Source organism: Gymnodraco acuticeps, unplaced genomic scaffold, assembly GCF_902827175.1.
Source record: "Gymnodraco acuticeps unplaced genomic scaffold, fGymAcu1.1, whole genome shotgun sequence".
Lineage (NCBI taxonomy): Eukaryota > Metazoa > Chordata > Actinopteri > Perciformes > Bathydraconidae > Gymnodraco > Gymnodraco acuticeps.
This window is the reverse complement of record NW_022989748.1, coordinates 2225592-2253260: the sequence shown is the minus strand read 5'-3', so window position 1 is coordinate 2253260 and position 27669 is coordinate 2225592. Positions and strand designations below refer to the sequence as shown.

Genomic DNA, 27669 nt, shown 5'->3' with positions numbered 1-27669 from the left:
AAGATTTTATTACAAAGTAATTTTTATTAAGTTGAACAGCAGCAGAGAATGTGAGCAGAGTGCCTCTCTTAGTATTTCCATGACAAGAAAAACAATACATTATGCCCACATTAAAAATTACAGTATAAATTATATTTTCAAAAGCTTCCCAGCAAGCCTAGAAGCTGTGACTTAGTATGGAGGAATGTACATGCTTTAAACCGAAATGGTTGATGACTAAAATCCTGATTACATACAGTCCATTTCTGGTAGTGCCAAACCTGCAGAAATACTGACACAAGGTGGCCTTCAAAGCACATAGTTCATCAATCACCATGAACATGAATAAGTGAGATCAAAAATAGAGAATCAGTTGTTGATGAAAGAAAAGTTCATGTTTGATGTCCAGATGCTGAGGATGCTGGGCAGCTCATGCAGCTCCTCAGTACTGAGTGTACTCCTTGGATGAGGCTTTGGCAATGAGACGCTCCAACTGTCTCTTAGCTTCACACTGGGGGAAGTTACTCATCTCATAGTACTGCGGGGCAATTTTCACCAGCCTGGGACAGAAAGCAAGGAAACGTCAGTCACAGAAATGTACCGTGCTGTTCCTACATATTCACTGCGCCAACATATGAAATACTTCATTGCACATAGTTACGGAGGGGGATGTAGAACCACAGGTAGTAATATTTATATTAATACAGAGTGAACGCTAATTTCACACAGGAAATGCTGCATACAAGCTATCCAGTGATCAAGTAAATACAAAAATATCTATTGGACAAACTACAAAAATGTAATTAAAATGTAATATTTTCTTTTCCCTAAGGTAAAAACAAATACACTGATTTAAAGCATACCATAAGTTATGACTTTTTTTTCATTATACTGTATTTACAAGAACGCATTTGTATTTTAAACTAAGTACATGTATGGACAAATTAAGATAAGTAAAAAGTAATTGAAAAAATTAGTGCTGTCAAAATTATCGCGTTAACGGCGGTAATTAATTTTTTGAATTAATTGCGTTAAAATATTTAACGCATGTGCAGAATGGCCCGCCCCATACGTGCCACCAGTGGCAGCGCCAGGGTATGGCTGGGGTAGGCTACACCCATACCAAGAAATGGCTTAGCCCCACCATGAAAAATGATGTTAAAGGAAGCAAAATAAAGTCTGCCAACTCGCGGAGTAAATTGCACAGACAGCAGTTAGTAAGATTGATTTCAGTAGCCACGGTTTTGAAAACTTTTGTCACGTAGTGATCGTCTTCTCAATAGAACATCTTTGATAACGGCGTGGTGTTGTTGCAGGAAGTCCCGACGGAGAATACTTTTGCTGTAGTACAGGGGTGCACATAACTGGTACGCAGGTTATGTGCGTAATCTGAAATGCGTACCGTCACTTGTGTCACAAAGCGCATTTGCGTACCGACGTACTTGTGAAGCTTTTCCAGAAGGCGGTTAGATCACCGGACGTCAGAGTCGGTCTCCGTGTGCACAGACAGGGCTGCTGTTAACGTCGGCCTGTACAACGGAATTGTGCCAAAACTACGCCAACCGGTGGCGGAGGGAAACTCTCCCCCCCCCCCCCCCCCCCCCTCTGTCGACTTTCCTGAAGTACTCCCCCGTTGATAGAAATCAACACGTAATGAATTAAGACCCCACGGTTTGATGATTGATAGGTGTGTGTGGGTTGTCTTTCATTTAGACACTCAGAAAAATGTTATAATAAACATAGATACTGTATGTTAAATGGATATATCCGCCTTCTTTCATTTATCTTTCCATTCCCACAACAATATACATAAAGAAATGGCATATTTTGGACATAGTTCGAATGGTGATTAATCATGATTAATTAATTTTTAAGCTGTGATTAATCTGATTAAAAATGTTAATCGTTTGACAGCCCTAAAAAAAATATAAACCATATATATAATATTTATACAATGTTATTTTTTCTTCTATAATTAAATAAAAAACAATTTAAAAAAATGCTTTAATTCCTGCAAAACATAAATATTCCAACCACCTCCATCTTTTGTAAGTTAATGTAACATTATTTAACAAACATTAAATGTAACATTCCTTTCAGATAAGGATCTTTAGAACATATATTAAACCCACCACTCTGGTTTGACGTCGGTGCACGTGCGGATGTAGTTCTTGGAGGTGAGCACGAACTCGTTGTAGAGCACCCACTCCGGCTTGTGGTCCAGCACGGTGGACGGGTGCAGCTGCACCACCTGGTTGTCCTTCACCGTCAGGTAGTGTCCGGTGCGCTCCAGGTGAGCCACCTGTTCTCAGCACAGAGAGGAGGGGTCAGCGGCCAACACACACACAAATGATCTTTATCGCTGGCTGTTACTCAACTACACACATGCATTCAAATCTGCAGAGCTCTGGAGAACTTGTGAGCGAATTTCCTCAGTTTCAGAGGCTGTTGTGATTAACCAAAGCAATCAGTCTCAATAAAGACCTTTCCCAACAAAGACATGATCTCCCAAATGCTGCGAGAGCTCCAACATGAGCCGCAAATTTGTCTCCACGATAAAGGTTAATGTTGACAAATATTTAAATATTAACGCCATAATTCAGCTTGTCCGGTTGCTTGTTTCAGATAGCCCTGGAAATGGCTCATTGCAAATGCCATTTGTTTCCATGAGCGAGGAGCAAATGGACGTGATTTCCTTGTATGTGTTCAAAACAAAGCAGCAGTGTGTATGCTTGTGCGTGTAAATGTGTGGCAGTCATTATCTCGCCTGCATTCTCAGTTGTGGGTTTTTTGCACATAAACAGCTCTCTGTCAAATTAGCAAACAAATAATAAAGGAGACTGAATAGCTAAGGTTATAAAGTTGCAAACATAGGATTAAAGAATCAAATAAACCCAAAATATTAAGGTTAGACTACTTACATTATTTGGTTTGTTTTTTTAACTTGTAATGTTTCTCTATAGCATATACATTCTCTCCAGCTCTAGATGTATTGGTAACATATGTTCTCTAGTGGCTGGGTCCCTTTTCTAAAGCATCCTCCATGTTTGTCACATGGCTAAAATATGTCTGATCATTGTTCTTGTATTTTTAAATAAAAGGCGACGCTCTCCCAGAAGCCCCTGCTGCGTCTGACCTGCATGAAGAAGCCGGTGATGAGTGCGCGGCGGATGTTGGTGTAGTAGTCTCTGTGGGTGAACTCGGTGCTGCGCCGCGGCAGGCTGAAGCGGTCCATGATCCGCGCCAGCTGCTGCCGCACGTTGTCCGCAGACATCAGCGAGCGGTAGTTCACGAAGTTCTCGTAGCACCACTGGTTGGAGTCGCTGTCTGAGAGACACGGGGGATTAAAAGAGAGATAATGTTAATTTTAAACTGTTTACTGAAGTTGAACCAAAGGGCTTTTTTTCCTTTTAACATTCAAAGTTTCAGTTGAAATGTTCAAATGAATGAAAGGAAAATAATGAAACGGACTTTAAGTTAATATTTAAAAAATATATATAGTATTTAGTTATAGTAAATTGTGTTGTGATCTGTATATATTATGTGCTTGAATTTGTTTCTTCTTTTTTTTCTGGTATTCAATTTTAGCCCATGTACATGACTTCATTAAATTCTTACCCTGAGACTTTAAATAATTGTTTTATTTGTTATCATACGTTTTGAAACTTATTTAACATAAAGCTTTTAGTTATTTTGCCAAGATTTGGGGTCTTTGATCAAATAAATATTAACTCTCCTTCTGCTTCATCTAACTTAGTTGTATTGTACCTTGACTGTATTCTATCAATATTAAATTAGCAACAAATCAATAAAAATGAAGCTTTAATTGTCTTCTAAACAAAATCCTAAAAATTTGAATAATGTGATTTATCGGCCACCTATGGAATCTTATTCTACAAAAATTATAATACTATTTGTGTAGTATAATATGTATCTACTGTGCACAAATAATGCCTTTAAATACAATTATTAACCATTTAAAATTGTCATTAAAATCTGAAAGTCAACATGACGCTCCAAAGATTCATCTGTTGGTTTCAGCTCTATAGACCCAGTGTGCAGGAGAGGCCACTCACTCTGTTTGAAGGCGTGGTACACGTTGAGCTGCGTCATGTGGTCTCCGTCGATGTGGGCGAAGCGCATCTTGGACTCGTCGGCCATCTTTCTAGCCTCCGTGGGTCGGACGAAGCACTGTGGGACTAAACAAGGTTGGTACAGGCCCCAACACAGCCGCCCGGAGGGATAAGTTAAGCTGATCCCACAGAGAGGAACACGGCCTCGGCTACAGAGGCTGCACTGAGAAGAGTGGAGAGGAGCGGGGGGGGCAAACAGGAGGGAAGGGTGGGGGTCTCTGCCCTGATGCACTGCACTGAAATACACTTTAAACATGGGATAATGTCCAAAAGGCTTTCAAATAAGTACTTTTATTATCCCAAATGTTTCAGAGAAATGTTTAATTGTAATCCTCTGGTCTCCTGTGATGGCATTGTATCCCCTTCAACTTTAGCGTTGTCGGTCATAAATTGACTTTTTGTTGAGTTTTAAGCCACATTTCTACCATAAATCTTTTTTTACGACATCTGGATACAAGTTGCCAGAGAAAAAAGCTGAGTAAATGTTAGCTGATCAGAAAAACCTTTCTACCGTCAAACTGCTTTATTCACTGCACTGCTTTTCTTTGTTAAATCACTGGACAGGAGAAGACAGTAAATACCTCCTTAAGCCACACTTAAAGTTTATTTATTTATTCTTTTTTATACTCAACTGTGTTTATATTTCTATTTTCCGCTCCATATTATCTTGTCCTTTTTTTTACACAAACATTGTTACATTGTTTCACATCGCAGCACCACTGTCAATCGACCGCTTATCAATGGAGGTTCAAAGTAAACAGCATTACCATCTTATAGATTACATTACATTAAAGAAGTAAATAAATGAGAGGTGAGTTCATCCAGAGGACTGCGGGCTCCCCTGTGTGAACTCGCTCCGCATTGCTTAACGTCAACCCTGCTCCACTGTGTCTTTAACGGGTGAAACTGGTTTTATTGAGCCTAGTGGTTGGCTGCTGTGGCGTTTCTCATTCTCAGGTGTACTTTGGCCGCTCGCTTCTAATGAACTCAGCACAAAAAGCTGCCGTCACGAAACACCTGCTTTAAGTGCACACCACGTCCAAAAACAGCTAGTTAAATCAATTTCCCCGCTCTCAAAGACCCTCGCACTCCCTTCAAAGGCGTCAAGATTCATCTCAATGAGCAGCATTCTGCTTTGGCAAGCCTAAAGTGCAGGCAGCATGCTCCAGCATGCTCCAGCATGCTCCAGCTACACCTATACATTTTGTACGGACATGTATTTCCACCTTCTTTACAAGTAAAAGCTGACACCACTTTCCCCTGCTTGCCTCTTAGTTAAGTTCAGATTTCACTTTCTCACTTCTGGGGTCTAATATTTGAACATCCATTGTTTACACAGGTTAAAGTGGCAGTAAACAACTTGTCGCCTGCAAAACAAGTTCAAGCAAAAACGTGACTATTGCCACCGTTGTAATTAACATGATTCATAGAGAACCGCAGTGACGCGTCCTAAAACCCGGATGTAAACTCCTTTCGGTTCCTTCGTCAAAAACGCAATGCGATTTCTCCATAGGATTTTGGAAAATAGCTGGAAATAAGGTCTGTGGTTGAGACACATTTAAGAGACGGATCACGTTTTGTTCAGCCGGATAATCTCCACATGTCTATCCTACTTTTATAATTTTCGAAGCATAAATCTAGTCGCAAGAAGCAAAATGCTAACGTTATGCTATAAAGGAACTACAGCAGGGTCGCTGCTTCAACGTCACGCCAACTTAAGATCCATATTTAAACATACAGATTCTAAATGGTACAAGTTGAAGTGTTTGTTTGAACAGTTTGCAGGAGGCAGGTACTTGCTTTCAAGCAGAACAGGGCAAACAAACTTTTTTTTGCGGCAGTGTTTACGTGTTCGATGTAATGACGTAAAACGGCCTGGACAACTTCTGTAGTCCTATTCAGTCACTTGGTAACAACCATCGTTTTTCAGACACGTAAACTCTTCAAAAATCACCAGCTGCTGATGTATTTAATGTCGTAGAACAAAACGTGATCTGTCTCTTCAATTTGTGTCAAACACAGACCTTATTTGGAGCTATTTTCCAAAACCCTATGGAGAAAATGCATTGCTTTTTATCGAAGGAACCGGACGTGGTAAAAATGCTAACTTACTTCCGGGTTTTATGACGCGTCACTGCGGTTCTCTATTACATCTTAGTTAATGATGGTAAAAAAAGGTTTTCAGGGTATTATGTCGTTTTGGAGCTTGTTTAGCTTCCTGCTCTCCCGCTTCAACTAACTTCCTTTTCTTCCTCGTCTGTACAGAAGTTGAATTATCTAGAAGTGCTGTGTATATCTCCTGTGCGCTCATTGGTCCGTGAGCACTGAGCGTTACCTGACAACATGGCCGTGATGGAGAGGATCTCGTTGGAGCAGTTGTATTCACAGCTGGCGATCACCATCTTGGCCAGCTGGGGGTCCAGGGGGAACTCGGCCATCATGGAGCCCAGCTCTGTCAGGTCACCGTCGTCATTCAGCGCCGCCAGGTAGTTCAGCAGCTCCAGGGCGCGCATCAGGGTCTCTGGAGCTGAGGGGAGGCAGGATGGGGGAGATGGGCCGGTAAATAATGCTCCGAGGCAAAACACACACACACACGACAGCCGCAGAACGATTTCCAAAATGTCTTCATCACAGCAGAAGTCGAGAAGAACAATTTGGAGCAAACAAGGATGTCAGGAGTGATTAATGCTCATGATTCACTGAATGTCTTTGAGTTAGATAAAACGAGACGTCTCAAGAAGCCACCTTGGGTTTATTATAATAGACAATTAGAAAGTGTTGATAGAAGTTGCAGCACTATTTAAGTGTTTGCATCTCATTAGTCTAAGTTAATACAACACTTGTGTACTGGCATTAAACGTTAAACCAAAACAAGTCTGCAGCACTTAGTTAAGCATTTATGTTCAAACGTGGCTGATGGAAGCTTTTATAAATAAGAGTCTGAAGAAACTACTTTTTCTTTTTTAACAGTGACATGAGTACTCTATGGAAAAGAGAGTTTGAGATGTGAACATTTTCACATTCAAGCGACTAAGTGTTGCAACGTCATTTTCCAAATGGTGGGACCAAATTCAGGGCAAAAACTAAAAATGTAATAATTGCCATTTATTACATTTTAGCCAAGGACAGGGACAAGGACATTTCTGATCAGCTGGTATGATATCAACTTATTTAATGAGAAGAACTGTAACCTGAGCAAAAACATTGATTTAAGAACACTAGTCATATCTTCTATTGCGTAGTCCCACTTGTTCACATTATTAAGAAAAGTGTCAATACTGATTTATAGAGTTTCATATTTATTGCCTATAGTTGTTTAGGATTAGGATAGGACACTGTATATACACTTTGGCTCCCCTCGCACCTTTAACAGAAGACAGATGTGTGTTAAGAAAGACAGACCTTCAAACAAAAGGAGCGTAACGCTAATCAACATGAGAAGCTCCCTGTGTGTGACCACTGTTACGCTAGACAGCAACTTAGCGCAGAAGTAATCATGGCAGAGCTCATTTTTCATCCTCCGCTCAGGCAATCCTAAACAACTAATGCAATTACAGGTCAACTTTCTACTTAATGCTTCAACACAAAAGGCTTCCACCGTTTGGTTAAAAGATTTTTCCTCCAGATGCAATTATTGACCTTTGGCTCCCGAGAGCTGGAGCCTAATGACCAGTTGCATGTTAACTGAAAATTAGCTTCAAGCTGCGGCTGCGCTGCTCGTTCACTTTCATTCCTCTCAAGTGCACCCCAAAAAAAGAAAGAAATTCAATTTCAAACAGTAGGGAGGCATTTCTTTTATGATTAACAAATATTGATTCGGGGCATCAAAGCTACTTTTTTTACACAATTGAGTGCCGGCCAATTTACTTACCACACCAAGCGCTTGTGTGGGGCTGTGCAAAAGGTGAAAATCTGATTTCCAAGTACTGCTAGCATGATGAACCGGTGTGGAAATTCAATATACACAAAGCGGCTCATCAGAAAGTAAGTATCGACTGCCTGGACACACGAGAATCCGATATATTAACCAAGGGCCAAATCAATGAGACGAAAGGCTAAAGGTACATTAAACCACAGCGGCTGCGAGGGGGTACTTCTTTGGAAATGTCACGAGGCAAATGAATCCCACCCAGCCCAAGTCCTTGTGTAAATCACTACTGATTTATTTTGGATTTCCATTTGGTTGGCTGGCTCCTGAGGTTAGTAAGCGAGGAGCGGGGTGGGCAAAGAGAGAATTGACCTATGTGTTCGAGCTTTCCAAAAAGGGTCAAATTGAATGTTACTGTTTAGCTCACGGACAAGCTGAAGTGGAAAACGGTTTGTGGATGATCATCAAGGAGACATCAAAATCATCTGAAGGCAGGTTTTGGGTATTTTTGACTGTGACGATTACAAAAATGTCCACTTATCCACACTTTAACAGGGTATATGCAGGAATCCTCAAGTCAAATGTAATACCTTTTAAGACCTTTTTCAAGACCCTTTCCATACATTTTAAGACCTCATCGCCATTTCGAATTCTAACCGGTTACATTGGCAACACTTTACCTTACATTTACTATATACATTATTGATTGTAAGATAGCACAACTAAACAGTTTATGATGAGGGGGTTTCCCGACATGTCGTTGCAGTAAATTAAAGGGTGTTTCATGTTGTCGTTGCTGTGGACCTTCTTAATAATTTGGAAAATGCTGTTTAATACTTTTTAATAGCCTTAATTTTCGCTAAATTGACTTATCAACTTTTAATACTTTTTAAGACCCCGCGGACACCCTGGTTAAGGATTCGATCCATGCCAAAAACGGATTAACGAAGCAGTTCAACCATCAAAACAATGTGGTGTCATGCTGTTTTTTCACCCTGTATGTCTCCAGACACCCTGCGCTGACCTGTCTATATTCTCTGAAATGTGCATTATAATTCACCCGCTGTTCCTAAGATGTTACAAATCTCCTGTCCAGGTAATCGCTGCAGCTTCCAGCGTGCTCCACAGCTAGTTAAGAGAAATCTTCTGCCATGAGTGGATCAAATAAATAAAAAGGTAATCCTCCCCTTTCCCTTCACCCCAGCGTTCCCAGTTAGACGCAGCACACAAGGCCAATCCCGTATGTTGACGCTTACCCTTGTGTTTTGTGAGAAATGTGGGGGTGGTGGTGGAGGTCAGTCACGTTTCACTGGAGGAATATAAAGGGAAGGCAATAGCCAAGGTGATAGCGCTGCTATTGATGTAACCAATTTCATTCTCAAAATGGCGTTTGCCACGGTGGACGGGGAGAGATGGGTTTAATCTCAGAGGTGAGATGAAAACTATATTATGGTGAGAAAAGGGGGGAGGGGGGGGAGGTTAAGGATAGGGAAAGGAGGGGTGGTCTCCGCGGGAACACACACTCTCCTGGAGGATGCCATAACTTGGCTCAATGAGACGAGGTGTGTTTTTGGCCTGGATGCAGCATGATGAAGATGTGCAAGAAACACGAAAAAAGCGCTAATCCAGAATATTATCAATTTAAAAAACAGCAATACTATGAATTTTAAGCTCGTAAAAACTGTCAAATCAGAGCACTCCAAACATTCCAAGGTTCCCTAAGTGACACAGCAATCTCAGATTTGATATTGTACATGAAGCATCCACAGCTCAGCTTAAAGTCGATTTAACTGCACTTGTATTGATTCATAAAGGACTGATGAAAATCAAGATCTAAATATTATTTGATGTTAAACTCATGGTTGGATTTGGTTACCGGTAAGAGCAGCAGGAGCCATTTGAAACTACAGAATATACTAGCTATTGCATGCTCGGAAATACAAGAGAGGAGCAACAGGTAGATTTAACCTCTTTCAGAACCTCGCAGTAACTTGATTTCTAAAAAGCAGCTTGCGACAAAGATATTCAGGCCATCAGAGAAAACGCAAAAAATGAATGCAAACGTGTTAATTTACTCAAAGAGCTGCTCTGAGTTCCTGCAGTAAGCGTCTTTCTCGCTCCTCCATCAGGAGGTGTCGCCTAGGCAGTTAATATAACACCCACGCCTTTACATTCTTGTAAATATATAGTGATGTATAAATAGTATGAATAAATAATAGGCCTATATTGCATGGAATCGTGTTTTCTCTGCAATGAATGTTGGGCAACATGATGATATATTCAGTACAACGCTAGAGAGGTGTCCGATAGTAGTTATTTAGCATTACCGTTGTAGTTATTCTCACAGAAACATGTATAAATTGTAAAGAATTATAACTTTAAAAGTATTTAAAAATATTATAACTATATATATAACGCAATGGGTCAGTTTGGGACTGAATGCAAAGCAACACAAATAAATCTTTATAAGGCAAAACAAATGTGTATTGAGTATTTTATTGACACTAACCTGGAGGGTCCATGAAGTCAAAGTGCACCAGGTCGTCGATCCCCAGTTTCTTCAGCTGCAGCACCACAGAGCCCAGGTTAGACCTCAGGATCTCTGGATACGTGTTGTCCTGCAGCAGTGGAGAGGAACGAGACAAACCCAGCGAACAATTCAGAATTAATTAGTCAGGCTGCGAATTATCTCCTCATGCGTCGCTCATGTGTCAACTTGAACAGGGACCGGGAGTTGAGGGCATTTGAAGGGCTATTTAACTCGCTTAAAAAATCCCCTTTGTCGCTTAGCGTGACGTGAAAGGATGAGCCTGTTAAAGTGGAGAACCGGGCCTCCCTGGGTCCATTTGTCACGAGGTGGTTTCGTTAGCACATGTTATGTAGAAGGGTGGAGGGTAGTGTGGTTTAGCAGCAAGCTCTTGAAATTTAAATTCAGCTTAACTTGGAATCATGGATTCCAAGAGCAAATATTGCATAATAGGGAGCTTCTCCAGCTCCGGGGCTGCTTTGAGGGAATACAAAGTGCTTGTGAAAATCAAACACCTCATAGAATTGATAACCATTTCCAGACTGCTTCGTTTCTTACCTGCATTTCTGTCTTGTAAGCTTTCTCTGTGTAAAGGCGGAAACACTTTCCTGGGCATGTACGTCCGGCACGGCCCGCCCTCTGCTGGGCCGACGCCTTACTGATGGCTGTCACCAAAAGGGACTCCACTCTGATACGGGGGTTATACACCTGAGGGGGAAGAGGGAAATTAACTTCAGCCACATTTTTTAAAAAGAACGTTCAAACCACATTGATTTTGTGGGTGGTGAAAAAAAGTGGTCAAGCATACACTCGCACCTACTGTATATAAAAGCGAACGCATACACAAAAGCCACCGTAATGCATATATAATCTGTTTCTGAGCCATGTGTATGACTTGGCTCCAGGCTGGGGAAATGTCAGAGGAATAAATAACCGGCTTTTCCATCTCTGCCGCTGTCAGGTGTGCACGGCGGTGTTTATCTGGGGATTCTCAGGCAACAGACGCAGATGATCGCGGCAGATAGAGAGTTGGGCGGGAAGCTAACCTTTTGCTTGGCAAATCCAGGATCAATTACAAACACCACGCCGTCGATGGTCAGGGACGTCTCAGCGATGTTTGTGGACACCACGACCTGTGGAAAGGAGAACAGATGGGTTAGGAAATTATCTGCACGCTCTGTGGAGGGACTGAAAGACCTCAAATTCTAGCACTAGACCTCGTTTTAAAAACACATTTATTGACATTTTGTGTTTAGAAAATCCATTCCAACGTGCAAGTAAAAACGCAACAACTTAGATTTACTGTTGAAATATTAGAAATAAACTACATTTAGTTAAAAAGTACTTTGTAGAATCACAAATTGGAGCAGTTCGTAATTGACAGCCCTTATTAAGCATGAGTAAGAGGAGAGAGCAACAAAAGAAAGTTCACACATCAGCTTTGCTTTAACTTGAACAATATTCCCTGATGTGATCCAGTTGACTAAAGAAGCTTGTAGAGATGCCACTACAGCGCACAGCACACGCTAATGCTAACGCTAATGCAACCCAACAGTGGGGTACTGCAACAGTTCCTGCAATCAAGTCCAATGTGCTATCAAAGTATTCATGGAGAGAGGGCTTTAGTGATTATTGCTTTTAGCTTGAAACGTTTAAATTATTTTAGAAATAGTAGTTCTGTAGTAGAGCAGAAACTATTTGTGGAAAAGTGAAATTGATCTTGGACGTAGAAAGATGCTAGATTTCTAAGAATAGTGGGTAAACGGTGAACCTGCACCATCTCCGGATCATTTTCTTTAACAATTATCCCCAGAGCGGGACTGTCTGACAGCTGAATCTTAGCGAAGAAAATCAAATGACTCAAATCACCCTGTGGGTCTCTAGCTGTCAGCTTATACACAAACAGCGGGAGGAGGAGAGGGAGACAGATCTGCAGCTGCTCTCACGCAAACTATGGCTGCCGCTAGGGTGAGCCCCCCCCCCCCCCCACCCTTACATAACAGCTGACACAGAGTGGACAGAGGAGCCCTTTACACTCATCGTAATATCACAGGCTGTGGTGACCTGATTATAGCCCACTCGACTGGCAACTGCCACTCCTCTGTCAGAGATTAATATGCGAGTGGGTGTTTGGAAAAATGCCTTCCCGCACTTTGATATATTTCCTTTTGCTCAACATCCACCCAGGCAGGAACGAGCAGCAGGCTGTCCCGAGCAGTCGTTTGGTGGAAGCCGTTCTTGGTAGTCCTCACGATGAAATTCACAAAACCAAACGGTTCTCTGTAGTCGTTGCTGATAGAACCAATGTTGCACACTTGACACACTTCCTTTGTAGCTGTGCCTCCTCAGCTGTCTTCTAGCTGTGAGCCATACAGACTTTTTTAAAATCCCACCTTTTAAGCGAGGATTTCTCTCGTGCCTGAGAATGCCTGAACGTTTAGTTATTAATGCCAGTGAGGGCATTTCACCCCCCCCCCACCCATCCAGCCATTGACCTCGGGTAATTCACCTCAATTCACTCCCCTTAGTATTCAAGCAGAGGAATAAAGGGATGGCAATAAACGCTGCATGAAGCTCATCAGACAGCAGTATCTGGATGATGGTTGGCTGTTGTTCTTGGATGAATGGCCGTCTAGGTCTGATTGACACAAGCACACCATGATAAATGTGGGTTGGTTAACGGTCTAAAGTGTATTCATATTTATTCCGTCTATAGTGTCTGCAAATATAGTGTCTTTATTTCTACCAGCAGTAGTGTTATACTAATGTTCATAGCCATATGTTCAGTTCACACTGCATATAGCTTGTTTATATCCATCATATTTATATACCTTTTCATTACACTTTACTACTTTCAGTACTTTTACTCTTGAAGGGTTGTCATTAGTTGTTTTGTTAATAAACACTTTCTTCAATTAACTTTTTCTCAATGACTAAGACAATGACAAGAAGGCACCTACGACATTCAAAAACACTTATATATAAATAATACGTCAATGTGTTGTGATGACAAAATAATATGTTGGGCAGCGTATCAGGACTAGGGATGCCAGCGATTATTCGATTTTTCGTTACAGTCTCCATAATCGAAAATTATTTTTTCAAATTCGATTTTATTTATATGTTTTTTTATTATTATTTATGTTTTTCTTTTTTTCCCTGGCTTAGTTTCAACCAAAATATAGACTAATGCTAATAATAGTGATAGTATTAATAATTGTAAATGGCCATTGGTCACACCACCAGTTTGGCGGCGAATAATCGATTAATATTCGCCAGGGCTGTCCGATTTTGATCATGGTCAGCTTCTGGCATCCCTAATCAGGACTACACTCAACAGCAGCTATTGTTTTTCCAACCTACTCAAATTTAGACGTGAGTAACCTGCTTAATGGAGTTAAAGTTAACAATGAAAACATCAGGGTTTGAGAGAGAGAGAGAAAAAGGGTGATATATTGGTAAGACAGTGAGAATTCTAGTCCCAAAGCAGGGCTGTGCGATTATGACAAATCATAATCACGATTATTTCTGGTCAATATTAATATCACGATTATTAAATATGATTATTCATTGACTTTGAAAACACTCACATAATCCTAAATATTTAGTTGAATGCAAGGCAAAGCGGAAATGCAAGTTTCCGCAGTGGAATAGGGCCATCTGTGGCCTACGGATGAAACCTATTAGCCACACTGTCTGAAATTAAAAGAGAGAGCAGTGTCTCATGACAGAAACTATATGCTAGCGACAGAACGTCCCAGCAAGCCTTGAAGGACTTGGAATTCTTCAAAGTCCGGTTAATAATGGACTCGCTAAGGTTGTCCTGCGTGTTGGGACCCCACGGTGCTCCAGCAGATGCCACACATGACACCCTCTCACATTTCATGATCATATGGGTGGCCTCATTGACTGCATTGATTCTGAAGGATTATCCGGGCTGGGGCCATTACACTGAACGCAGGCCGGCTCCTTCCAGTCTGTTGCTGCACTGGATAATCCTGGCTTCTTCATCAGTAATATCATTAGGGCATCGTCTCTGCATGTTATTTCTGGGTTATTACCTGCAGGAGAGCAAGTACTATGGCTAACGCGGGCCATCTTTCTCGTTCCCTGCTGGGAAACACAGCCGTGTTGACAAATAAAGCCTCCCTCCGACAGGGGGAAAGGAGAACGTGCTCCGAGCGGCATCCTATTCAAAGCTCATCGAAACGCGTATGTGGCAGAATCACGAGTGACATTTGAGGGAATGTTCCAAACTTGACGATGCTAAAAACAAACCCATCACAGCACGTTTGTTAGAGACGATCTTTGAGAGGCTGGAGAGCAACGTGAGATTATAGTCTTTGTTTGTAATTAGTCAATTGCCGCCTTGGCTCTTAATGATTAAACTGTTCAAAAATAAAAGATCAGTGGCTTTCCTGGAGAAATAGAGCGGTGACGAGCTGGTGCGTTATGTTAATTGAGGGGAGTCTAATGCAGTCGTTAGCATGCGTAGCAGCAGACGTAGCAAACCTTCATTCTTTTTCACTACTTCCTCGTGGGCTGGCTTGGATGACATCTCTGCATGTATCGACTGATGAGCTGCTCAGTCAGTGTTGGAGGAGAAGCACATTCACTTCAGATACCACCGATTCAACAAGCACCTGACAAACTGACCGGCCGCTGCTTCGACAGGTCAGAGGTCACACTGTCACTTTACTTCCTGAATTCACTTCACTAAAGGGAACCAGGAGAAGTTGCAGCAAGATGTTCACCAGCGGGAGGACAGACAAACTCAAAATCATTTTCTTCTTCGTTCACCACGTCAGACCGATGTATAAAGATGTCTCCTTACTTGGAGTGTATATCACTACTTTCATCTCCTGTTCCATCAAATCTTTGGAAAACAAGACAATATTTTCTGATGTCATAAAATCTGTCACGATAGCTCCATTCATTTCAGGGGCCTGCCATCGAAACAGAAAATGTCATATACCCATTTCACATCAATTTAATACAATTTTTTAAAATAATATTACAATCTTATTACTGGGCAATAAAGATGAGGAAAAGTATCTAATACGTTGATGATATTGGATCATTGAATAGATAAATGGATCCAAATGATTGAATTGTTACACCCCTATCTAAAACAGATACCTTTTCCAATACCTGAACTTGTGTAAACGTTGATAAGAGTCTCAATTTGACAAGAGTTTGTTAAAAACCCATCATTTGCTTCTTATTTCATGGCATGGTTTTTTATTGCCGCTTAATCCTCTGTTCACACACATTGCAGGGAATCCTATGTTCCCAAAACCTAGGTTCATTTGAACGTTTTGTGTTTATCTTTGACAGCACATAAACAGTGTGGCGGCTCATATGTCAGCCTGATCTGCCTCAATTAGAGGGGTTGTAGCAATGAGTCATTCATCAGCGGCGTCCCCCTATCAGATGCTGGTTTGCTCATTCACTGGCAGCGATGATATTCTGATATTCCGTCAGATGCCGGGCCAACACCGGCAGCGCAGGTGGTGCCGCTCCTCCAGTGATGAGCCCATCTAAATACAAACTGTCGCGCGAAAAGAGAGGAATTGTCTGGCGTCTGTATCAATAACAAGATCATCCACTTAAGTGATTGAGGAAGAAGACTATGCACAGCAGGAGCAGTCTTGTTTTTGTCAGCTTTCACGCGGCTTCGTATGGCAGAGGCCTCCCTCTCTCTTTCGCTGTCTGTGCAAATGCAGTGAGAAGATAGAAATGACTGAGGATGCAGTACTTTCCTCAGGCTCAGAGGGCGTGAGTAATGCCCCGGCTATAATTTAGAGCCGAGAATCGCATGCTGACAAAAGCAGCATATGTTGTGTGAGTCAGTTCTGCGCTAAAGCTGAGGAAGGGGGAAAAAAAGTTTCAGTCCCTCCCTTCCAGCTCTCTTCCACCTTATTTCCCATCTGGCCTTTCTGCATCAACGCCACTCATTTGCTCTTTCACTCAGCCTCCCCCTGTTTTTAATAGCAACAAGGCAGTCATACCTTCCTTCCGATGGCACCGCTTGGTTTGGTGGGTGGGGGCGGCTCAAAGATCCTCTGCTGCTGCGCTGGGGGCAGGGTGGAGTACAGCGGGATGATCTTGATGTCCCCGACTTCAGGCCCCAGGTCGTCCACCTCCCTCTTGATCCGCTTGCAGGCTTCGTCAATTTCCTGAAAGATTGCAAGGGGCAACAATTACTCCGGGGTGTCACCTGCGTGTGCAAACAGCAGAATATACAACAGGTTCAGCACAACACCTGCACCAACAATGGCGCTGAAAGTGGACGGTGGGGGGGAGGGGGGTTCCCTGCTACAGTACATTTGTTCTAACTATCGCTCCATCTGACGGAGGAAATTAAACCTGGTCCGCAGTACGCTGTGCAGAGCTCCCTGTGGCTCTGTTGTCAAATGCAGCAATCATGGAAACATGGACGGGCGCGCGCACACACAGAGACAGACAGACTCAAGCGGGGTTCATTATTCCACCGTGCAGTATTGTAGGGGGGGGGAAATGGGAGATGAGACTGCAGCACTGATGCATAACCAGCGGCAAATCACGGCAGATCAGTTTAGTGAGGCTGAACGTGGAGGAGAGGTGGGCTGCAGACAGACAGACGACCTGAGCAGGAAGAAGGGAGCATGAGAGCAGAGAGAGGGCCCTTTCTCTAAAAGCATATTGAGATGCACCATTATTAAATATCCCTGAATAGTCCACAGGCACCCCTTGCTTAGGACGCATCTATAGAGGTCTCTGTTACCTACCCATTATCCTGCTTTGAAGTAGTTTCCTACAACATATTTTAATTTTTCCCCAGCAACTCCAGCTGTTAAGAACCATTTTCTGTGTTTTGCTAACAGTCATTTAATCGTCATGAAGCAGCAGTTACAGCCTGTACTGTTGCACCACCTGCAGGCCCAGGGGAGCAGCGCAGCTACGTTTCAAAGAGGAGTCACGAGGCAGTGAAGAACCGGAGCCAGAATCATTGTCCTGATGCTTATAGACACATAATAAGCTACGTTAGAGCTGTCGGCCTATATTTTTGCAACAATTAATTAAGAACAAATTAGACTCGAAAAGGAATATTTGTTTAACAATGAGTGCCTTGATGGTCTACGTTGAGGTAAACGTGCACTCTGTCTGCAGTGCAGTGTTGATATATATTTAATATATAAAGCAAGTCAATGTCAGGTCATCAAAAGGCTAAACTTTGTTAAAAAAAAAAAACATTTCAATGAAAAAGTGAAGTAAAGGATTTTCTTTCGTGCACCAGACAACATCATTTCTCGTACACATTTTTATTTTCTAAAAGCAGATGAAATAACGGCGAAATTAGTTAAAGCATGACTGTAGTGGACAAAAGGTGTTGACTGTGTGAAGCAAAATATGTCCTGTTTTCTTTCCGGAATGCAAGTGTGTCATTAGCCCAGTTGTCCCCTTGTTCCTCGTATTAAGTCAAACCCTGCTGATGGCCATGTGCCTCTTAATCAACACGCTGACAAGTGGAAATCGGTAAATGTGAATGGATTGGTAAAATTAGCCCGGGTATTAATAGCCTATCAAGCCTCTGGATGCAGCAGCTGCCATGGAGAAGAAAAAAAATGGACCCCTTTGCCAAAGTGCTGGAAGCAAGCTGGCAGTCTGTCCCTTAGGGACACCAAGACAGTGTGTGTGTGTGCATTTGTGTGTGTGTGGGGGGGCAGTTGGACAGTGTTGGGAACCTGTCCACCAGCTCTCCCTGCAACCCCAGAAGCAACCATCTACAGCCAAGCTAATAACCGACACATTTAGGCACTCCTCTTGACTAGCAAACAACCCCCCCCCCCGCCAATCCCCATGTTTAGATGTTAGCTGCTGAGGGGGAAGCTTAAATATTAGGACTTATCTTTGCTCAACAGCTGTGATAAGTTTTTTTTTCCTTTTTTTGAGTTGTTGCTTCACTTTTATTTGTTTGTGGAAGCAAAATATATCTCTCAGAAAACCTGTGGAGGAGAGGAAGGGAGTCCTGTGCATTTAGCTTCTGTGTGTTGTAAATCAGTCCGAAAATAAATAATCCATGCCATGGATCTGCCTCCTGATCATTAGTCTACATCAAAGTTTTGTTGAGTGGAGAAGTGCTTGGAGGGCGTGCTGCAGCGCCCTTTGAACACCCATCTCTGCCAGACCTACCACACATTAACTTCTTTAACCCAATTAGGAGGGGGTGATAATGAACTCACCGTGGGAGTGCTCTCAGTAATGCTTCAGCTTGACACAGTGCAGGGGGGGTGGAATATAAATCAACAAATTACATTTAACTGCATGAGAAATGTTCAACATATTGGCTGCAAATATCCCAGACTTTTCTACACATTCACAGGAGAGGGCTTGTTTCTCGCTGGGAAACACCAGTACATCTAAAATCAATTAGCAGCCCTCAAGGAGACCACTTCAAACACCACGCCCTCCGATGACTTCGTAACGCGCTGCACATCGATCCTGTTTCGCCAAATGACAACTGACGTAGGTGTGCTGCCATAGTCAAGCTGCTTCTGAGTGACAAACATTTCCTGCTAATGAACAACCCATCGCGAGATCCGATTGGGTGAAAAGAAAGACACATGCAAGACTCATAGTCATCAAAGAGCCCCTATTATGCTTTTTGGGGTTTTCACTTTCCTGTTATATTAGGTTTTTGTGCATGTAAATGGTCTGCAGAGGCTCAAAGTTCCCTCCAGAGGGAGTTTCTCACCCACACACTCTTCTTTTCTATTGCAGGATTATAATGATACATTTATGAGATGCACTTTTGATCTATTGTGTCCCAAAACTTTTGATAAGTCAGTTTTTACCATAATTACCCTTCATGTTTCTTTAGAGTTGTCATAAAGAGAATAATCCTAAAACTAAATACCACACCATTTAATGTTGTACTTCACTCCATGACAATATGTGAATGTATCGTACATATAATCCAAGTAGTGTGTTGATATGTTATGCCATATTTAGTTATTTTCACATGTCAAGGCCCTGACACACCAAGCCGATTTCAGCCGTCGATGAGCGTCCTGTCGCCCTACTCAGATTGGTGTGTCCTTCACCGTCGTGTCTTTTCGGCCGTGCCGACGCCTTCCGCTCTCGATTCAACATGGCTATCGGCAAAAGAAATCACTCCGATTGGCTGTTCAGCTTAGCGAATCAGTGCATGAGAAGCGAAACGGAAGTGAGGTACGGAAACAAACGATTAAGAAGGCACACACAGACGGCTATTATTTTTCATCTTCAAACATGTTTTCGATTATAAGTCGCTATGTGAAACCGTCTGTGATGGACGAGAGTGATGGTTTGAATATATCACGCAGTCTGTCTTCCGGTTGCCTCTTTGGAATGACGAATACACACTATGGTGTGTCAGGGACTATAATGAATGCAAAAGTCAAAAAGGGTAAACCAATAGCAGCATTAGAATTGTTTATGACCATTAAAATATAAAACTTGATGATTATTGATCAATTTAACAGAAAATATGGTGATAATATTATCCAGTCGTACAGCTACAGGAGGTTATCACGTGGTCTCCAACAGCATTTTGTCAGAGAATAATTGTCGCAGCTCAGGCTTCTCCTGTGTCCAATGATCAGGACATTGAAACATTTGTGTGTGTGTGTGTGTGTTCACCCTGCTGTGACCAAATTCATCACTTTGGGCATGAACCCTGCCCTCCATTACACATCAGTGGATAACATTTGCAGGGAGGGAAAAAATAATAAATGACTTAATTTCAGAGATTTGTGGGAAGGGCAGAATCTGGGTCACTCGTGTTTTTTTCTTCTTCCCGTTCTCAGTGCAAACCGCGGTGGTTCCCAAACAGCTAAACTCACGTGCATTAACATCCATCAAGCTGAGGATTAATCATTTCCTGTGCAGAGGGGAACGAGTGTGTGCTCATGACACCGTGTGTGTGAGTAACTCATCTATGTAATTAGATTAATGTGCACACTCTTAACTTTGGAGATGAATTCAATCTCAGCACAAGTTTATAACCTTGTTCAATTGCACAAACGTAACACTATAATAAATGCATGTAATTCTATACCAAGTCGACGTATCGATCAATGGGTTGACTATCTGTGGTGTTGCTCTGACAGCATATACATGTGGTACATATATCATTTTGGTTAGCATACTTGGTAGTCTAAAGTCTTATCATTATTTATTTGTTGTTTAAAGTGTTTGTGATGAGAAAGAAAAAACTGAAAATATCCAAATTTAAGAAGATGGCAGAATATGTACTTTAAAAAAGCAAATAAAGCGATGCATTAGTTTAATATTATTTAAGAGTTGATAACAAGCTGATTATTTAGTTGCAGCTCAATTTATAGTTAAAGTGATTAGTTGATGATAAAATATTATTAGCTCCAGTCTTTCACTCGCCTAATATACTAAGGCTGCACAATAAATACAAATAAAATAAAAATCGCAATATGGACTGCGCAATATTGAAATCGCAGGAAGCACAATATTTACTAAAAGAGTTTGTTAAAACATAATTTGAAATGAAATGTTACCTGGCTTACAAACAGTATTCTACAGACTTAAATGAAGATAATTGCTTGGTACCGATCCTTCTTAAAAAAAAAACCCATTATCATTTCATGTATTATCAAAAATGATCAATCCCTTTCAAATTGGGAATCAAATCGCAATTGCAATACACTAGATATACATTGATAAGCCTGTTTACAAGCCTCACAAACAAAAAAAGTAGATGTAGTGAAAAGCTTTGGAGTGGTACCTCTTGTCCGGTGAGGAAGAGCAGCAGGTCGCCTTCGTCCACCTCGCACATGTGGATCTGGACCACGGTTCGGATGGCCGCCTCCAGGTAGTCCCGCTCCGGTTCGGGGGTGTAGAAGATCTCCACGGGGTGGGTGCGTCCGGGGATGGTCAGCAGTGGACAGTTGTCAAAGTACACCTGGAACTTTCCGGCGTCGAGCGTGGCACTCATGACGATGACCTGCGGAAGAGAACGGGACAATGTATTCACGAGAGAGGCGAAAGGAAGGCTAAAAGCAGGGAGTGGAAAAGACTGTGGTGATTATGGGCACTCAAGTGTACAATGAGTATGTTATTTATATAGCTTGATGATAATTGAGGATAAGGACACATGCTAAGTGCTGCGACAGAATCCAGAGTAGATGAGTAATGCTTTGAATCGCAATTTAGGATGAGGGCCTCGGCACGAACCCAAGTCGGTGTCCGCGTGAACAACTTGGCACCACCCTCCAAGTGTCTGACCTACACAGAGCGACGACAGTCCTTGTTCCTGATGTTGGGTACACAATGTTCCCTCTGGAGCCATTAGCTGTGGCGCATTAGGATTCTGATGGGAAACTCGTCTCCCATTTTCAATCCCAAACATTTTCAGGGGCCAGTGTCTCGGCATTTCGCTTTACGCTCTGCGAGGCATCATAATTGCTCTTAATCAAGGCAAATTAAACGTTCAAATTTGGTAGGGGATAGGGATGGAGGAGATGGAGGGGTGTGGGTGGATGATCATTCCCAATAACCTAGACCTCATTTAACAGTCGGCGAACAACAATCTAACCTTTGATTCCTCGCTGACAAACAACCAGTCATTATCCATCTGCTTTATGAGAATGATGTGAGGCGCAGTCTGCCCATAACACTTCTGGCTGCCTGTGCAGACACATCACCATTTCCCCCCCCCCCCGGGTTGATTGGCCTAAAATGGGACTGACTCCACTACTACTGCATTTCTCCCTCCTCAACATGTACACAGCTGTCAGACACGGGGACACTGTCGGGAGGAATGACAGAGGAGGGATATAAACTCTGACTGTCACTGAATTTATCCCGCAGTTTGAGGCTTTAACAGCATTTTGAAGGCGTTAAGTGGAAACAAATCAGACTACTGTCAAGAGTACTGTCGACACCAAGTCTAGAGATAACGCCAAATAAATGCTAGACCTGATTTTCCAGAATAAACAGGGTGCATAAAGAAATACTTTAACCACAAAACGATCATTTCTTATATCATGTACTACCCCTGTAACTCTTCAAAGCTACATTATTGATGAATCTTACATTCTTGAAGAATTTAAGTAAATGGGGGCTGAGCTTAACAACAAAGGGCGGCAGAACGATATACCGTCCACCATTTCTCCCAGAACGTTTGCAGTATAATCCAAGTCTGATCTAGCCAATTGTATACTCACTAAATCACAAATATTTATGAATTTCTGTTTGCAAGTAGTTAAATGTGGCTTCTATTTGTTTTAATTCATCAGGAATGTTCTCAGTTTGTGCGTCTTCGTTCATGTTGTGGGTGAAGTATCTCTTAAAGGTTAAGGAACTCACTACCTTTGAAATGACTATCAAAGGGTTGCAATCTGTAAATCCTGAGGCCACAAAGGAAAGGATTTGTTTTTATATAAATACACCAAATGAACGTAGCTTGTTATTCTTACCTTGAGGTCAGCCCTCTGGCGGACGACCTCCTTGAGGACCCCCATGAGGATATCTGTGGCTAACGTGCGCTCGTGAGCCTCATCCAGGATGATGACACCGTAGCGCTCGAGCAGAGGATCGTTCATGGCCTCCCGCAGCAGCCTTCCATCTGTCATGTACCTGAACACAAGACATGCAGGCTCCATCAGCACATACTGTAAAAAAGGATATAAATAGCCCCACCCCCCTGTAATGAGCACGGCATTCATATCGTTCTAGGATTTCTACAATGCGGAAAATGGGACAGAATAGCAACATGTGATTTAATCAACTGTATAATGCTGAAGTTGCCAAAATGTTTGTGCACATTTAGGATATCTTTTGAGGCTCCCGTTAGGATTATAAGCTCCTACTCTAATCAACCCCTCCAGATATCAGCTGTATGATAGTTTTTGTTTGTTTAAATAAAAGAGAGCCAAGAGGAATCATTGTAACCATGTTTCTTACTTGAGCACCGTCTTGGCAGAGCTGCAGTCCTCAAACCGGATGGCGTAGCCCACCTCTTGGCCCAGCATCACATCCATCTCATCGGCGACCCTCTGGGCGACGCTCATGGCGGCGACCCTGCGAGGCTGGGTGCAGGCCACCGCTCTCTTCGGACCCTCCACTGCCAGCACCATGTCCCCACACCACTGAGGGATCTGCAGGCAGCAAGACAAGTCCGGTTGTGATTGAGTATAAATGGCATCTTTCAGGTGGAAACTTCTTTGCTACAAGTTATAATCATGTAGTAAATGCTGATTGCACATCATCGTGGACATAATCGTGCAGCCCACGTTGTCAAGAGCAGCACATTACGGCTACACTTATAAAAGCCTATGGCATATACTCTGGATCCATGCAAACCAGAGAGCATTTAGCAGGCAGGAGAGGCACCTCAAAGAAAATAGCTTACAGAGAGACAACTTCATGGAGGAGGAAAGAAAGAGGGGTTTCTACTTCTTGCTTTGGAAAGACAGGCTGCTAGTGGAAGACACTTTGCCAACAATACTTTAACAAGTAGATCGATCCTCTTCTACAAATTAAAATCAACAAACAAAATATGTTAACGCAGTTTCAGTTTGCTTAGAAACTTTGCTCAAGAAGCACCACCAATAATACCATATGTAAATGCTAGGGGGGAGTAAACTGTATGTGTCCACTTTAAATGAAATGAATGAAGATGAAGTGAGTCAGCGGGTGTAGTGACAATTTTGTTATGAAAACAAAAAGGATTTCTAAGTACTACTTTAAAATGCATTACAACAGCTTGCTATGTCCTGCAAAGCATATACCCGATGGCCAGATACAATTCATACCGGACAACCTTTTCACTGATGTTTGGAGGAATGTCTGTATGTTTTCAGCATTTGACAATAATGTAAGCTGCATTCGCATTAAAACAAATACAGAACAATTGTGAAAGAGACGTTTTGCCTCGATACAATACCTAATATTCTCGCTTAAATTGTAAGAAATACAAATAAATATCTCATTTAAATAAACAGCAGATTTAAAAACAAACAAACCTTTCTTAATTTCCGTTTGTATTTGCAGAGGTGAACAAAAACGTAACATTCCTTGAAAGTCTGTTTGAATATTCACGATGAATGAGTGGAGTAGAAATGGTTTCTCGCATCATTAAGGCAGAGTGCATTACACCACTATATTTAACAAGTGGTGGAAGAGTGGCTTGTTTTCCCCTCAGGAAAGGACTGAGGCTCAACCACTGATTTACTCTAATCTTCTCTCTTTCAGATTTAAAAAACAAACAGACAACCCCGCTCTGCTAAGATCTTTAAATACACTTAACAACGAAAGTGTTTGAAATCCATCAGCTGTCCGTGGCACATGTGAGTGTATTCACTACTGAAACCATTTAAGTGCTGGTACCTGTGTGGTCTTCCCAGATCCCGTCTCCCCGACCAGCACAAAGCACTGGTTCTGCATGAGGATGTCGGTGAAGCGCTCTCTGTACTCCCACACAGGCAGCTGCAGGCGCTTCTTCAGGATGTCGTAGTAGCGAGGCGTGTGGGGCAGGTTGGTGTAGGGGTTGGTCTGCTGCTGGAGGGAGGGCTGTTTGGGGAAGCCCCCACTGCCAGACGAAGCCACGCTGCGGGGCACGCTGGAGGGCTTCACGTCTCTGTCCCGATCCCTGGGCCGGTCATCGCGCTCTCTGTCGCGGTCACGCCTGAGGGAGAAGGATGCAGGAAGTCAAGATTTGTTGAGCAAACATATTAGGGCACGACTTTTGCTGATATTGCAATATGATTCACGATAATGGAGGAATTGTTTTTTTCAATATTATTCAGATATATTAAAAATGATCATGTTGTGATTTTTTTTAAGGATGATCTGTAACAATCAGATATTTCTTAAATCTGTGGAATATGATTTGTAATGACTGCAGCAACACAAGTCTTAATCAATGATTATATGTTCACATATTTTACAATTAAGAGATATTGCACGCAAGTCGATTTGGATATTGCACTAATAACAATTAGGTCTATAAAATGCCTGAAAGAGATCTGACTTTCTCAGAGAACAAGAAGACTTCTTCAAATGACTTGTGTTGTCCACTTTCAGTTTTACCGCCATAGGAAAAAAAACATGGTTTATCCTGAAAAATGACCAATATCATGATGGAAGGTTTTGGTTATACTGCTCAGCTCTAAACAATAAAACCCCTGCCTGTACACTCCAAAAAAACTCCACAGATTTAACATTCTGCCTGAGAAATGGAAACGATTTGACTAAGCACACAGACGAATGTTAGCCCATGTCAAGTTCATTTCTTCAAATTGAATGAAAAGGTTACTGCGCATTTGCATTCACTTCTACAAAAACCACTGCCTAATCAAGTGTAACATGCAAAGGTCATGAGTTAACTGCCACAATACCCAAGTGTGTTCTCCTATTGCAATAACATGTATTTTACAGCTTCAGAGCAGAATGAGAACCATTTATATAACGATGATGTGTGGAGCTCTGTTGCAACGCTTATGTGTGAATGGCATTTCATGATAAATGAGGGTTTGAACATGGAAGTGCAGGTTAACTTTAACCTGCTTGTTCTGTCAGTCTAAATCACAACAATTGACTTTAATACAACATAAAACTGAAATATTAAGTAAATATCCATATTTGAGAGGCAATTTGAGAGAAATTACTTTAATGAGTTACAGCTGTTGTTACTTTTGTGTCCACAATAAAACTCAATGTCTATTGAATGTTTTAACTTCTATTTACTACTCAGTTTTGACTAAATGTATGATATATCTACAGAGGGACAGAAATGAATCAACAAAAGTGACGCAAGGCAAGACTAGTAGATAGATGAGTATAGTGAAGCCAGACATAAGTAGTAGAGAGATGAGTATAGTGAGGCAAGACGTGACTAATAGAGAGATGAGCATCATGTTGTTCTCTGGATGTGCGCATTTATTCTCATGTGAGAGCGGCATTATGTACATTGGATGATGCGAAGCTCTGTTGCATAAACATTACGCACTTATTCGTTGAGTATTAAATAATCGATGTATTCACTTAATGGATATCATGGTTCAATTACCGATGTTCTAATAGTTTCTAAAAGGTCAAATCGGTTCAAAAATCTGAGGCAATGATTCCGAGCGCACTCTCCGTGAAGTCGACAAGTTTATTCGCCTCAACCGTGGTCCTCTAAATAATAAAGCCCTATCCGGTCTCGTTTACGTTACTTTTAACGCATTTTAATGTCATTTAACATCTTCACAGAGAGCTGACACTAGTGGCAGTTACACCTGACAGCTAACAGGCTAGCATTACCCTGGCTAACTGTCCTGTGTGCAGCTTTACTTCGTCATTCTGTCCCTAAACATGCCACAACAACCAGGAATTCCTCATGACATGTCGACTTTGTCTCATGAAACGTAGCGTTGTCTGCTCACTTCTATTAAAGACACGGGGCTTTACGGTAGCTGGTAACCACGTGCAGTCTGTTTGCTAACATAGCTAATTAGCCACTCGGCAAGCTACATAACAGTAGCAACCGTTCACAGCTAGCTTTTCAGTCCGTATCCGAATAGCCATGCAGTTCAACCCCTGCCTAAGCTAACTTGCTAGCTAAACTTGCGCAGAGTAAACGTTTGCAACACGACAACAACAGCGAACATTCCAACAACACGTACCTATCCGAGGGTCTCTTTTTACCCGGAGAATAATCATCACCCAAATCTACACGCTGTCGTCTGGACATCCTTCCACCGGGTTCCCTCTCAGCTTATGTATCCTCCTGCAGACTTTTACCCCAAACCCGTTAAACACCCTGCAAAATGGCGACCGGAAACTCTTACCTCATTTTTTATTGTCCTTGTGCAAAATTGGTAGAACTCAGTGCTTTTAACTGAGAAAGGTCCAGGTTTTACTGAGACATGCACATTATGTCTAGGAACTATTGCAGTCCTGTAGATCTGATGCAGCATTTAGGAGATGCTGATATCGGTGTGATGATGCTGAGCCCGCCGAAAAACACGCACGCACACGCGCGCGCACACACACACACACACACACACACACACACACACAGCCCGAAGCATCACTGCAGCAGGCTTAGTGCCACAGGATCACTGCAAACATTATACACATATTGCAAGAGTAATGAGAAAAACTAATGGTGGGAAGTTACT

General features: G+C 42.1%; 1 protein-coding gene across 2 annotated transcripts; it reads right to left on the bottom strand.

The window, feature by feature from the left end:
• dhx15 (DEAH (Asp-Glu-Ala-His) box helicase 15) lies at window positions 1-27510 on the bottom strand. 2 transcript variants are annotated; one of them, XM_034230087.1, is made up of 14 exons: window positions 27337-27510; window positions 24893-25190; window positions 23468-23661; window positions 22981-23140; window positions 21288-21506; window positions 16519-16686; window positions 11554-11640; window positions 11066-11215; window positions 10490-10598; window positions 6448-6639; window positions 4056-4178; window positions 3116-3306; window positions 2112-2281; window positions 1-539 (listed from the first exon to the last, which is right to left on the bottom strand). In XM_034230087.1, the coding sequence occupies exons 1-14, from the start codon at window positions 27339-27341 to the stop codon at window positions 422-424; spliced, it is 2184 nt and encodes a 727-aa protein (XP_034085978.1). In that variant the 5' UTR covers window positions 27342-27510; the 3' UTR covers window positions 1-421. The 2 variants fall into 2 exon arrangements, with proteins under 2 accessions (XP_034085978.1, XP_034085899.1); XM_034230008.1 differs by lacking the exon at window positions 27337-27510 and adding an exon at window positions 27172-27327.
• Between the last annotated feature and the right edge of the window lie 159 nt (window positions 27511-27669).